At 34.4% G+C, this 14,304-nt stretch overlaps 1 protein-coding gene across 2 annotated transcripts in view; it reads left to right on the forward strand.

Moving 5' to 3' along the window:
- The window catches only part of ACVR2A (activin A receptor type 2A), an 86,964-nt gene that overhangs the window by 55,443 nt on the left and 17,217 nt on the right, over positions 1–14,304 (forward strand). Inside the window, exons 3-5 of one of the 2 annotated variants that reach the window (XM_055260947.2) lie at positions 431–540; positions 717–871; positions 12,480–12,503. In XM_055260947.2, the coding sequence (XP_055116922.1) occupies positions 431–540; positions 717–871; positions 12,480–12,503 (289 nt within the window). The remainder of the gene's footprint in view (positions 1–430; positions 541–716; positions 872–12,479; positions 12,504–14,304) is intronic. The other variant, XM_063631062.1, reaches the window with a different exon arrangement.

Genomic DNA, 14,304 nt, shown 5'->3' on the forward strand with positions numbered 1-14,304 from the left:
ACACAGTTTTGTATATAGTTTTCAGTTTTTGTATTCACAAAATGGAAATGCTATATTTCCTGTGAGCAAAAGCACTCTTAGACCAAATTGCCTCATTGACTTTATGTCCTCTTCAAGCTTTTCTAATAATTAAAAAAATTAAAAAAGGTGATTGCCTTAGGTTGCTCACTAAAAACCAAATTACAGCAATAGTCTCTAGTAGTCAATGTGATTGTTATAAAATCAGTTGTTAATTTTTTTTTTTCTAAAGAGATTTAGTAACAGGAATCCAGGAACATTTTTGGTTTTTAAGAATTATTAGATATTAATATGAATCTTGAAGTTAAATATAAATGGCTAATTTATTATTTTATTTCAGAATAAAAATACCTGTTGTAGGGTCAGTATAATAATATTGATTTTAATTATTTTCTTCTCTGCTTATTTACAGGACTGATTGTGTAGAAAAAAAAGACAGCCCTGAAGTATATTTTTGTTGCTGTGAGGGCAATATGTGTAATGAAAAGTTTTCTTATTTTCCGGAGATGGAAGTCACACAGCGTAAGTTCACAGGGAAAATACATAGGTTTGCTCAGCTGTAGATTGGAAACAAAATATATTTGTGTTGATGGAATAATTTACCCCTACCTCTTCCGCAAAATTTGAGACTATGACAGATATTTATTATAGAATTTTGTAGACCAAATCTGAGTTATTTTTCCCCCCCTTTTCCACAGCCACTTCAAATCCAGTTACACCTAAGCCACCCTATTACAACATCCTGCTCTATTCCTTGGTGCCACTTATGTTAATTGCGGGGATTGTCATTTGTGCATTTTGGGTGTACAGGCATCACAAGATGGCCTACCCTCCTGTACTTGTTCCAACTCAAGTAAGTTATTGTCCTGTACTTTGTAGTGTTTTAAATTTTATATTTTTGAGAAATATTACTGTGGTGAAACCCACTAACTTATTACAAATTATTTTCCTTTGGAGTTAATTTTTGAATGTTTATTGTCATGAGAACTCTAGCGAACTTTGCAGACTCACTAATGTGCCGCGTCCTAAACTTTTCTCACTTTATGGTCGAGGTCGAGTAGAATGAAGGGGTATTCCCATTTCTATTCCTCTTTGGAGAGTTTTACTTTCACGCTGATACTAACCTGCTTTGCTTCTTGAGAAGTCATTTATGATGCAGAAGTGAAATCATAACCCTGTCTTTGCCCTCTGTCCCCTCCTCCATTTCTAAATTTCTGTGCCTTTTTCAAGACCACTTGGCAAAACATTTTATCCGTGAGGTTAGACTCAGGGAAGTAACCAAAAAAGTATAGTAAAGAGAGGTTTCATAAAGGCTTCAGGAAGATTTATCCATAAAGATGTTTTTGTAGGGAAGAGGAGCAGAAAAGTAACCTTTCTTACCATACGTTGTTGGTAGATCAAGTATTTTTTTTGGTTGCTTCATATCAAGTGTGTACTGAAGACTAAAAACGTTTTTAAGGCTCTTAATTGTCACACATCACACCCCAATTATTTCTGGAAATATAGGTGTGGAGAGTAATCAGATTAAATTCATTAAGTTTTCTACATTCTCTTATAATGTGGACACTTTGTGCAGGTCTGGTATTTATAAGGACTTTTCATGGAAGTAGTATTCTACAGGCCTATGAAAACTGGTAACTTTTGGTTTTACTTGCTTGAGATATCTCTGAATTCTAGTTTTTACTGTGTTTCTTTTAACTCTTAAGATCACATTACCTCAGCCTTCTGGATCTCTTGGTGTAACTTTGCTTCTTTAATACCAGAAGGATTAATGGTTAAAACTTGATAGAAGAAAATGGTAAAGTCCTATAATTTAATGACCAAAACAACTCCTTCCCTCTAAGCTTTATTTATATAACCCATTTATTTCTCAGTGCTTGCAGCAATCTGTTAGCATTAGATCATGGATTCCCATAATCTTTGTAAGATGTGTATATAGAGAAATAAACCCAAAGATAAAATACCGTGTTCGGTAATTAGGTAAACATTATTTTGTACACCTTGAGTATTTTAACTTTTAAACAGTAGTAACTAAGTTTGTGTTCATTAAGAATCATTTCTAAAAAGTGTTTTAAAATAAAAAGTTTTAGTACCTAGTCTATGTAGTTTACTCCAAATGGCCATAGGATACACTTTACCTTCTGTCAGTGATAACTTTTAAAAAATTTGTTTTAGTATCAAAATTTAGAAGAGAGATTATTCAGTATTATAATAGTTTCCTGAATTTACCAGATCTGTGATATGCTGGAAACAAGCCGGGAACCACATTTATAAATAAATTTGTTAAGGTTTTTATAGGAGGAGTTTTAAAATGTAATCTTATGGATATAACACTGATCTGTATACAGTATTGTTACAAAAATGTGCTTAAAGCTTTTCTTAAAGGGCTTTATATCCTATGTATGTGGTCAGTTCTTTAAGAAAGACTAAATAAGGGTTTGGACTTTTAAAAAGGGTTGATGTTATTCGTAAATAAGAACCAGGGATTTTCTGTGAGTATCCATACATCTCTGTGGGTTTTAGATACTTGTTATGGTTAAAGTTACTGTACATATTTATTTAGTACTTACATTCTCTGTCATGAGTTTATATGAATTTGTATGAATTTCTGAAAAATAAGGAAGAAATGTAAAGATTTTGTGATAAAGTGACCTGGTGTGATCAAGCTTTGGTATGAAAAATACAAGATAGGCCTGATTTTATGCTTTCCTTCTGTCATCAACTATGCTGTGGAAAAGGGGCGTTGTCATCAGTGTGGAACTTCACTTCTGTCATCTCTCGCAGTTTCTGAAGCAGTATTCGTGCTTCAAGTCTTGTTTTTGCTGAGAGATTTGTGCCAACTGTTCTGCAAGACCACTTCGTGGCCATCATGTAACAAAAGGCTTAGTTTTATCTTCTATTTCAAAATAATGATAATTACATCAAGCATTTATTGAACATTTTACAGTGTACTAGGGCACTGTTAAGTTACATTATACATAAAGATATAAATTATATGGGAACATATAAAAAAGCATAAAATATTCTTTTCAATGATTTCCAAGTTGTGAGACTGATATCATCTTTGGAATTTGTTAAAAAATACAAATTTTGGGACCACACTCCTGAAAGTATGGAATGGGGCATGGGATGTTATGTTTTTAATAAGCTTCCCAGGCGATTCTGGTGACCAGCCAGGTATGGAAAATACTAATTTACTTTTATCTCACAGAGTTGTTTGTGTAGTAAAATCTCCATTTTATAGATAGAAAAATCTGACCCAAGGACTCTTTGACACTAAAGCTTTGTTCTTATTACTTATGCTGTTCTCCCTCTTTTTTCATAAAGCAAATGCCTTTTCTTTCATATAACTCAGTAAACTTTTCTGCCATCTCAAAATCATCCTGTAGGCTAATTTATTTTCCTACTTTTGGATATTGAATAGTTTGTATGACTACTAAAATGAGGAATAACATCATCTTATGTAAACATTGTCTCACATAGGACAAAAAGAGAAGTAAATAAGTCATAGATACATAGAAGGGCATATTCATGTGTTTTCCATTAAAAATTTCCAAAAATTCTAAAGTACATTTTGGAATAGGGTTGATGACCCTTTTTAGAATAGGGTTTATAAACATGTGATTGGGCTGTAGATAAAAATTTCTGTGCTTGAGTTGATACTGCCAATTCCTATTAAGACTTTTTCGAAGGGTAGGAGAAGTAGGAGAGAGATATTTGAAGTCTTAAAGTGACTTCTGTATTTCACCCCATATTCATGTCCCCATATTTCAACTTTAATTCTACACCAGTTAGGAAAAGATCTTACAGTCTTGCCCCGGATTTTTGGAACATTCTTCCTCTGGATTCTTTAAGTGCTTTTAGACAGTGCCATAACATTTGTCATTCTTTTTCTTAGGGAGACTTTTCCTCAAAGCTTTGGCTAAAGGGTGGTTTGTGAGTGAACTGGTCTGTTGTAAGACATTGTTCTCATTATTAGTAAGCTGGTTCTGGCAGTTAGGTGAGGGATTCTTCATCTCTATGACATCAAATTGTTTAGAATTTTTCCTGGTTGTGATAGTATTTTATCCTGAAGAAGTGATGTGGGGGTATAAGTACTTTAAAATCTGGTCTTTCATTATGGTTCCTAGTAACCAATAAAAATACAAATTCTGGAATAAATTTAGCACAGTTGAAGGCACAGAAAAAAGCAGTTTGCTGGTCGTTTTTTTTTCGTAAGTCCTATATTTCTGTCATTGTTTCATGGTATCACTTTATTCTTATTCATCCTGAGTGAAAGCCTTGGAGACAACTATTCTTGGCTCTGTCATTTACCAAGTCCTGTTCATTCACCTTTTCATCCTAATTGATCCTGTTGTAGTTCAGGACATTATTACTCCTAAGGCTAAGATTATTTCTATAATCTCAAAGTTGGTCTTCTTGCTTCCATTTCTCTCCCTTCATCTGTACTATTGCCAGAATAGCATTTTACATGTTTGATTATGTTACTTACGTGTTTAAAATATGTGTGGGCTCTCAGTGAGCCACAGCAAAGAAGACCAAGTTGGAGCATGACATGTGGTCTTCCATACTCTCTTTGTCTTTTGGCACTTTCTTCCCATTACACCCCAAAGCATCTGTCATATGCATCTAACATTGTATTAGTTGTAATCCTCCTTGAAAGATTTAAGAAAATAGTGCTTGGGTCATTCTTTCATTTGTCATTCAGATAAATAACCCCAGTTGAGAAGGGCTCATAATGTGTTTTATTCTCCCACTAGATTGTAAGCCTCTTGAAGATGAGGTATGTATTGTAATCACTACTGTGTCTTACACAGTATTTGTATGGAATAATCGTTCAGTAAGTGCTGAATTGCTGAACTGAGTTTGTTGCATATGGAATTATACTGAGATGATAACGTGGTATGTCTAGGGATTCCTTTAATAAACATTCAGGTGCTTTAGGGCTTTTTGCCTTGAGAGAAATCTTGAGGCCATGATTTTGCAGGGGGCTGTAAAATAAGTTGAAGTATTTCAGGCATTTATAAGAGAATGACATTATTCAGTTCTTTCAATTGAATGACATTATTCAATCACACACTGAAGCATCCTATCTGTTTTCGTTACCCAGCTCACTTTTCTTTTGCCTGTGCTGAAACTATCTTCCCACATATAGGAAGATGCTTTTATAATATGCATTGAGTAAACTGAATGCAAACTGGTTTTTCTAGTGACAGTGAGTCATGAATATGAGGGAATTGATGGACTCTATTATTAAGGAGTCTTATTGTGGTTAGAGTTAATGCAGTTTCAGTAAAATGGCGCCTCTTTCATAACCATATGTGAGCTTGTTTCCTGCTTATAAGATCTATATTTGTGCTGATAAAATACCACTTGATAAGAAAATGAATTTTAAGGGTTAGAAATGACCTACCTTTAACAAGGCACGAAGTTAGCTTCTTGTTTACTTTGAAAGGCTATTTAAGTAGCACTTCAGTATTGAAAATTAATTCTTTCTTAAATAACATCAGCCTGTTCAGTCTTTACTTTATGATAGTTTGTCTAGGTGTGGGTCTGATAAGGACTAAAGCTTTGGGATACCTAAATTAGGCATACAAAATAATCCTTTTGACCTTAGCATTAAAGTAATAATAGGTTGTCATTTCATGCTATGTCAGATTACTGTTCACTGAGAAACCAAGCTATCTGTGAAAATGCTTTGTGGGATTTTCTTCTTGAACATGAGTTTATGTATTTAAAATTAATAAGAATCTGAAAGGGTAGGAAAACATTTTTCAGCCAAGTTAATTTAGAAGAGTATACTGCTTCCTTATTGGGGAAGGGTGCAGGAGAAATTTACTAAATTTATTGAGTATTTAATATGCTAATAACAAGTTATACTTACAAAATAAATACTATATTCATAGAAACATGTCTTGTAATAGGTTGACTACTGATTGGAGTTTATGAACACATCTCTTTCTCTTCTGCTTTTTCTCTCTTCATTTAAAATTCTCTTCTAATTAAAAAGTTAATTATAAATACATGCTTGTGGTATCAAGACAAACTGTACAGAAAGAAGTATGAAAAAATAGAATCATTTTCTCCTCTTTTCCCTTTCTCTGTCACTTTCCTGAAATAATCAATTTTAACAGATTGGTGTGTATCCCTTGGCACCTTTCTCTAACCTTATTTTTTTGAGTATATATGTTTTCTTTTTTGTGAGCTATAAACTATTCCACAACTGGCTTATTTTAATTTAACAGTATATGGACAGCTTTTCAGATTTATATTTTTAATGTTTTATTAAATTATGTGTTTTTAAGTGAAATGTAATGGAGTTTTATTGTATGCTTATGAAATACCAAAATTTGATTTTTTGGTAAAAATTGTGTATATTTAAAGTGTACAATGTGATTTTTTTTAAGCTTAGAGTTTGTATTAGGTTTCTGCTAAGACAGAGAACTCACATCTCACAAATATTTGCAACTGTATTTTTTTAGTGTGTTTAAAATATGACATAATGCTGTTGTCTTATGCATGAGCATTCTTTGTGTGTGTGTGGGTGTGTGTATGTGTATGTCTAAGAAATAGTATAGGGCTACTATAGATGTTGTTCTGTGTCCTACCTTGGTGTGTGATTATTTTTGTATTAGTAACCTAAATTACAACTTACTTTAATATATACTTCTAATTGTGGGGAGAAGTGTCATAAGTTATCTCGACATGCAGCTTGACAAAAAAAATTACTCTCATCAGGCATATATAATTTATTCCACTTACAAATGCTCAGACAAGGCCAGTTGGAGATTGTCCAAAATTCTGTGTCCGAAAGCAAAAAGGGAGGAAGGGATGAAGGTAAAAAATTTAAACCTTTATCAATAGCTTAAAATAAGGTAAAGTTGCACATTAAAATTAATTAATGCACCTTATTTCTAAGAGTGACTTCTGATTAAATTTTGAAATCTTGAGTTCAGGTTTTCTTTGGCTTGTACAGGTTCTCTGTCAGTTGATTGGTGCATATGGACCAGAGTATATCATTTATCCTCCTTCTCTGGCAAGGAGATGTGTATTTAGGAAGAAGTGAGTTTGTTTTTTTCCTGTGTTCTTCATTTCCTGGACCTCATCCTAGACCTTGTTCTTTCATTCCTAGTTACTTCATTGCTGTCAAATCTTTTTTTTTTTTTTAATTAGGATAATAGAAATGAAAAACATCCCATTGTTAGCTAAAGCTGCTTGTAGCAGATGAGCTAGGAATTGTTCAGTGTTTTCATTTTTGCTTAACTGCTCACTCAATGCTTGATTGCCTACGGTGTGCCAGGCATCATGCTGTGTGTATGGTAAAAGTGGCAAGAGGACAGTACTTGCTTCCCCTTCTGGGGCCTACAGTTAATATGTAGGTGAAGTAACACAGGACGATGGACTGTAGCCTGGAAATGAAAGGCAAAGAGTGTAAGAAGTGAGTTGCTTCAACAATTTTAGGCAAAGACTGGAGGAAGGGAGGAAAAATGTCTTATTCCAGATCTGTGCTGATTGGGAGAGGAGCCACATGTGGGTGCCTAGCTAATGCTAAGTGCTCAGTAAGTATTCACTGTTATTGGTGTTAGAGTAACAACTTCAAAATTGAACTCAAACAGAATCATTTTTACTGAAATTATTGTTGATATATGTTAATACTTTGAAATTAATTGGTGTAATAAAAGATTCATTTTGAGTATTATATCAGGCACTATACAGATCACTTTACACATATTAACTCATTTAATTTGTTAGTACCATGGGGTTCTGTCCTATTTATCAAGTCCATTTTATTTTAGTTTATTTTTTTATTTTATTTTTTACTTTAAATTCTGGGATACATGTGCAGAACATGCAGGTTTGTTAACTAGGTGTATCTGTGCCATGGTGGTATGCTGCACCTATCAACCCATCAGCTAGGTTTTAAGCCCCACATGCATTAACTATTTGTCCTGATACTCCCCTTCCCTTGTTCCCCTGTCTCTTGACAGGCCCCAGTGTATGTTGTTCCCCTCCCTGTGTCCATGTGTTCTCATTGTTCTACTCCCGCTTATGAGTGAGAACGTGTGGTGTTTGGGTTTCTGTTCCTGGGTTAGTTTGCTGAGGATTATGGCTTCCAGCTTCATCCATGTCCCTGCAAATGACATGATCTCATTCCTTTTTATGGCTGCATAGTATTTCATGGTATATACGTACCACATTTTCTTTATCCAGTCTATCATTGATGGGCATTTGGGTTGGTTCCATGTCTTTGCTGTTGTGAATAGTGCTGCCGTAAATATACATGTGCATGTGTCTTTATAACAGAATGATTTATATTCCTTTGGGTATATACCCAGTAATGGGATTGCTGGGTCAAATGGTATTTCTGATTCTAGATCCTTGAGGAATCGCCACACTGTCTTCTTCTGTGGTTGAACTAATTTACACTCCCACCAACAGTGTAAAAGCGTTCCTATTTCTCCACAGCCTCACCAGCACCTGTTGTTACTTGACTTTTTAATAATCAGCCATTCTGACTGTTGTGAGATGCTATCTCATTGTAGTTTTGAAGTCCGTTTTATAGATAAGAAAATTGAGGCATTCATAGATGAAGTGACTTGGCTTAGAGTCACCCTAGTGGGTGGCAAAGCCTGGGCATTTATATCCAAGGATTATTGCCCATTGATTGAATGGCTTATTTCAATAAATAATTAAGTGGAGTCCATAAAAAAACCAAAGCAGGGGCTAGGTGTGGTGGCTCACACCTGTAATCCCAGCACTTTAGGAGGCCGAGGTGGGTGGATCACCTGAGGTCAGGAGTTTGAGACCAGCCTGGCCAACATGGGAAAACAACATGGGGAAACCCTGTCTCTACTAAAAATACAAAAATTAGCCAGGCTTGGTGGCGCACACCTGTAATCCCAGCTACTTGGGAGGCTGAGGCGGGAGAATTGCTTGAACCTGGGAGGCAGAGCTTGCAGTGAGCCGAGACCATGCCACTGCACTCTAGCCTGGGTGACAGAGAGAGACTCTGTTTCAAAAAAAAAAAAGCCAAAAGAAAAGAAAAAAAAAACAAAACACAAAGTAGGATAAAGTGATCAGAGTATATAAACTACATTTAAAATAGTTTTCGTAGTGACTATATGTGGCCTTGTAGATAACCATTTTACCATCTCACAGTTTATTCACGTGTAACATGGTCTCTTTTCTGGTTTTTTCAGCTACACTTGCAGAATACAGATATGAAAATAAATCAAAATAAACTTCTGTAGCCAGTCATAAACCTGATTCTTTTAAGCGGCAACCCCAAAAGGAGAATGGGCATGCCTACGTTTCTTTCAGACTTAACTCCAGTGCTGGCTACCTTGAGGTGCTCTACTTCTTAGGGAACATATCCAGAATCTTCATTTCACCTGCCTTGGCCTTTCTTTGCTTTCCTTTCGAGAGGAATAGGATGAGAGAAACTGTAGGAAGTAGGAATTATCACAGAGGAATTTTGACTATCTAATTGGATGGAATCATTGCTGTGCAATTGACATGTCAATATTGTTGAATCTCTTAATATATGTCTTGCTTTCCTTAGTTCAGAAACATTGTCCTTGCATATACTGTATTATTTAAAATTCTGTTTCTATTCTGCTTGGCAGGATAGTCTTTTTAAAATTTAAAATGGTAAAATTTCTTAGAATGTAAAATAATTAGTTGGTATTAAGAGGAAACAAATTCAGAATTTGTCAGTTTTCATATAGTTTGGATAGGAGGACCTTAATTCGTCCTGGTAATCCTAAAAAGTTGTTGAGTGAGGTATCTCCACTCCCAGAAAAAAATTACTCTCTCTCTCTCTAGATACAGAGATACAGATATTTCTTGGAATGGTTTGAATAGTAAATAAAAGAAAACTTACAGTACATATCATATATACATGTTTATAGTATATAAACAGAAATCTCTATTTTCTAGAAAGATTTTTTGTGTTCCAGATCTGTGTATGTCTCCAAGCACTTACCATTCACAGGTAGTGATTGTCTCTCACAAACCTGGTTGTCAGTAAATGGAACCACTGTCCATTTGGTTGCATAAGCCAGGAAACTAGGATGTCTCAACTCTGTTTTTCACCTTAGCTGCTTCCCCCTAGTACTTACTCCATTTCTCAAGGGTGTTCTCCACAGGGAAATCTTCTCAGACTTTACCTGTCATTATAAGTCAGGTTTCTCTTTACAGATGTTGAAGGTACTGAATTCCTTTTTATTAGTGTGAATTGGTGATTAGTCCTTCTGTCCTGCACTGCTGCAAGCTTCATGAGAGCCTGGCTAGTCAGTGCCTGGCACAGACTAGTTACTCAGTAAAATTTGTTGGATGAATGAATGAATGAACTATTCTTCATTCTTTTCTGATATTTGGCAGTAGTTTTTTTTCCACTTCAGGGATAAGCAGCAAATCTTCTCACCTACAAACCTAATAGCTTGATATTAATGTGCAGATTGGATTTTCACCGTTACCTACAGTTATAGTATATAATAGTCAAGGTACATTTTCTATATTGTGAATCGAGTTTTGTTTGCTTTTTGCTTAGTTGTATATTTTAGTGCATTTTATTTTACTTTATTTTTATTTTTGGAGATGAGGTATCGCTCTGTCACCCAGGCTGGAATGCAGTGGCATGATCACAGCCCACTGCAGCCTCAACCTCCCAGACTCAAGATGTCTTCCCTCCTCAGACATCCTAGTAGCTGGGACCACAGGCATGTGCAACCACGCCCAGCTAATTTAAAAATTTTTTTTTGTAGAGAAGGGATCTCCCTATGTTGCCTAGGCTGGTCTCGAACTCCTGAGCTCAAAGATCCTCCTGCCTTGGCCTCCCAAAATGCAGAGATTATAGGTATGAGCCATCACACCTGGCCATTTAAAAAAATTTTGCTTTACCCCTCTTATTTTGTCATGTAGTTTATGCATTGAGGACTGTTGCTGGTGTCTCTTGTTTGTTTATTCTAATCCTCATTTATTGAGAAGTGTATTAAGCAAACATATGTGGTTATTTTGTATTTATTCATGTACTTAAGTGAATGTATTTTTTTATTCTGTTTTTACCTTCATATTTTGTTTCATAGTTGATATTTTGAGGCTTGTTCTTGGTGTCAGTTTGGGTTATTTTATAGCCTATCCTAATGTTCATTTCTTGGGAAATGTATTGGGCAGAGACATACTTTTTGGTAAGATGTATGGATAGCACCTACTTGCATAGTGCTAGTATAGTGTCATCCTTATCTCTGAAAACACCTGTATTTAAACAAGATCTGAGAGATCCTTGAGCCTTTGGAAACCATAGTCTAGTTATTCAGTTGGCATGTATTTCTTTCAAGGGATTAATTTTACTCTGGAGTACTGGATAAGATGTTTTGATAGTAGGATTATCTCAGCCTTTTGGATGAATTATAAATACTCTTGAATCATTATCACAGGAATAAAATCTAGAAGGAAGAAAACTAGTTAAGCAACTGGTACAGATAAATGAGTTGTCAGTTCTGTTTTGTCGGTGCTATTGTTCTCTATAGAAATATTGGAAACTGGGGAACATAACCATTATCCATTGGAGGAATTCTCAGCCTTCCCTACCGCTGGTGATCATATTTCTTTTAATTTTAAATTTAGACCCTTACCTATTTTGGGATGACTGGAAAAATGAAAATCCTGTTCTCTGTCAGTGTCTGAGTGTCTTTAGAATGTGAGATGTGTGATTACTTGTTCCCAGGGCCACCACTGCTTAACTGCTTCACCTTGATGTGCTGGGCAAGTAGGTTTGATAATACTCTGTCACTATGTTTTACTTAATTCTGATGATCTTGTTTTCCTGTCTTAGTTTCTTGCCATGGTGTATTATAGTGCACGCACCTAGCCACCAGAAACATTTTTCTGTCTCACCATTATGATTCTGTCTTCCATGAAAGGGAAGTGAGGCAGTTCAGGAAATAGGAAATTCTAGAGGTTCTTAAGACAACTATCAGAAAGTCTGAGAAACTGATTCTAGCTATATGTAAATTTGTTAGGGCTGCTAGCTCGTTTTTGCTAAAGGCAATACTGCCCTCTAGTGTCAAGAAGGCAGTTCCAATTTGTAAATTCCTTGTTTTCTAATTTAGACTCTAGAGGCTCTTAGAAAAATAAATAATCATTATTTAAGACTTGGTTTAGTTTGTTTGCAGGCATGAAGTCATTGGATCAGTTAACTTGGAATTATACTGGAGTCAAGAATTTGTTTACTACCTGTCTCTCATATCTAAGGGGTTCTTTTTGATATTACTTTCCTCTGTTTATAAGGAAAGTGTTCCCTATCTTTATTTAAACAATGTAAAACATTGGATCATTGCCAACTTTTAAAATACTAAACCATTATTCTCTTTCCTTCACTTTTGTAACTGATGTGTCATTTTTCATTTCATTCTGGATATGAATCGTAATTTCTTTTGCCTGTGTTTTTTCTTCACAAGCACGCCTTTCATATAATGATAGAGGTAAGATGCATTGATGTTTGTTTTATGGTTGTGGAACTTTCTGTGGATGCATACTAAACATTTTGTTCTTAGATTTTTGTTGTTGTTACTGCTTTACTGTGCATCCTCTATAATTTATACATTTATGTCATAAAGGGTTCTCCCTCACCCAGCTTTTATTATTAAAACATGATTGATTTGACTTAGGAATGGCTTTTAGTTTTAAGAGACTAACAGTATTTATGTTTATTTAAGGTAGGATGTAGAAAAAACTGTTTTACTTGATTAGAAGTTAACACCTTAACGGCTCCATTCGCCTCAAAAACCTTGTATTGGTTAATTTTTATAATATGTCATTAGTTTAAATGTCAGCATGTGTTCATTTTTAACAGGGGTCGATTTTCTAATCCAGCCCATTGTATTTAAATGTGAAATAGATATTTTTAGATAGCTTCATCTTTGGCATCTTTAGCAAATGAACTAGCTACAGGAGTATAACTTTTGATGATATTTTGCTATCTGAGGTTTAAGCGTTTAATTAGATTAAAATTCACCCTTCAAATGGAGAACTCAGAATAAGTAAAATGATCAGAGATGACTTTGTAGCTTCCCACCTCTAATAACTTATTCCACTGTTGGTTATAGTAATGATATTGGTTAGTGGTTTGGGGGCAGGGGATTACTTTTTACAGGTTATCATTTCAGTATGTGTTCTCAACCTGATGTCTTCTGATACCATAATTTTCACATATAAATGAGTAAAGAAGAAATGTTATCAGAACCGTGTTCGAATGCATATCTTTTTAGTTTTGCAAAATAGCATGGATGTTGTAAGAGAACTGGAAATTTAGGGAAGTTTTTAGGAATTCTGAAATCCTTATAGGTGCCTCTCTGCTCCCCATTGGTTTCCCTATGTAGCCAGGTAAAGCCATATTTTGTGGATGACATCAGAAATTGCTTGTCATTTTGAAATTTATGTCTACATTTGTCTTCCCAGGGGCTTATATATTTTAAAGGTATACATTTTTATTTTTAGAATCAAGTATTGATTTTTTTGTGAATAAATTACTATAATGATGCCAATTAATTGAAAATCATTTCTAATATTCTTACAGGATTAGTAAAACTTAGAGATGAATTTAAAGTTTCATTCTAGTAATTTTTTATTTAAAAAGGATTAGAGATTTTATAATCTGTCCTACAGTTACTCATTTTTGAACCCAATCCTTTGAGTATTAAAGAATATTATTTAAAATTACATTTTTGAAAAGCTCATGTCATTGCTAAAGGTTTTGAGATTCTACAGGAAGACCTTGTAGACCTTTTTCTCACCCTTTCCAAATTGACCAGTATTCTTTCTAATTGAAGCTTTTACCTTTTAAGTAATTTTGACAACAGTATTTTTTCTGGCTGTTACTATACAATATTGAATAAATTATAGTAGGAGGGTGATCTAAGATTATTTCTTTATGAAATAATGGTAGCTTAGAAACTTGTTAAACAGAGCCCTGGGAATGTATGGGAACTTGAAGTATATGCATTTGGAAAACATTTAATGAACTTTTTTTCCTAAATGTAGATATTGAAAATTATTATGTTTTCTAAAATTAATGTTATACTAAAATCGTAGTTTGAAGTGCTGACATATTAATTGTGGATTAAATAATCTATATCTTATTTTATGGACTGAATCATATTCATGTTGTTGATATCCTTTAGAACAGAGAATGGGTAATGTGTAGATTAGCTATAGAGACATTACCAGTCAATGTACATAAAAGCTACTAAAAAATCTTAATATTGTAATTTAGCACTGTATTCC

The sequence above is a fragment of the Symphalangus syndactylus genome, chromosome 22 (assembly GCF_028878055.3).
Source record: "Symphalangus syndactylus isolate Jambi chromosome 22, NHGRI_mSymSyn1-v2.1_pri, whole genome shotgun sequence".
Taxonomy (NCBI): domain Eukaryota; kingdom Metazoa; phylum Chordata; class Mammalia; order Primates; family Hylobatidae; genus Symphalangus; species Symphalangus syndactylus.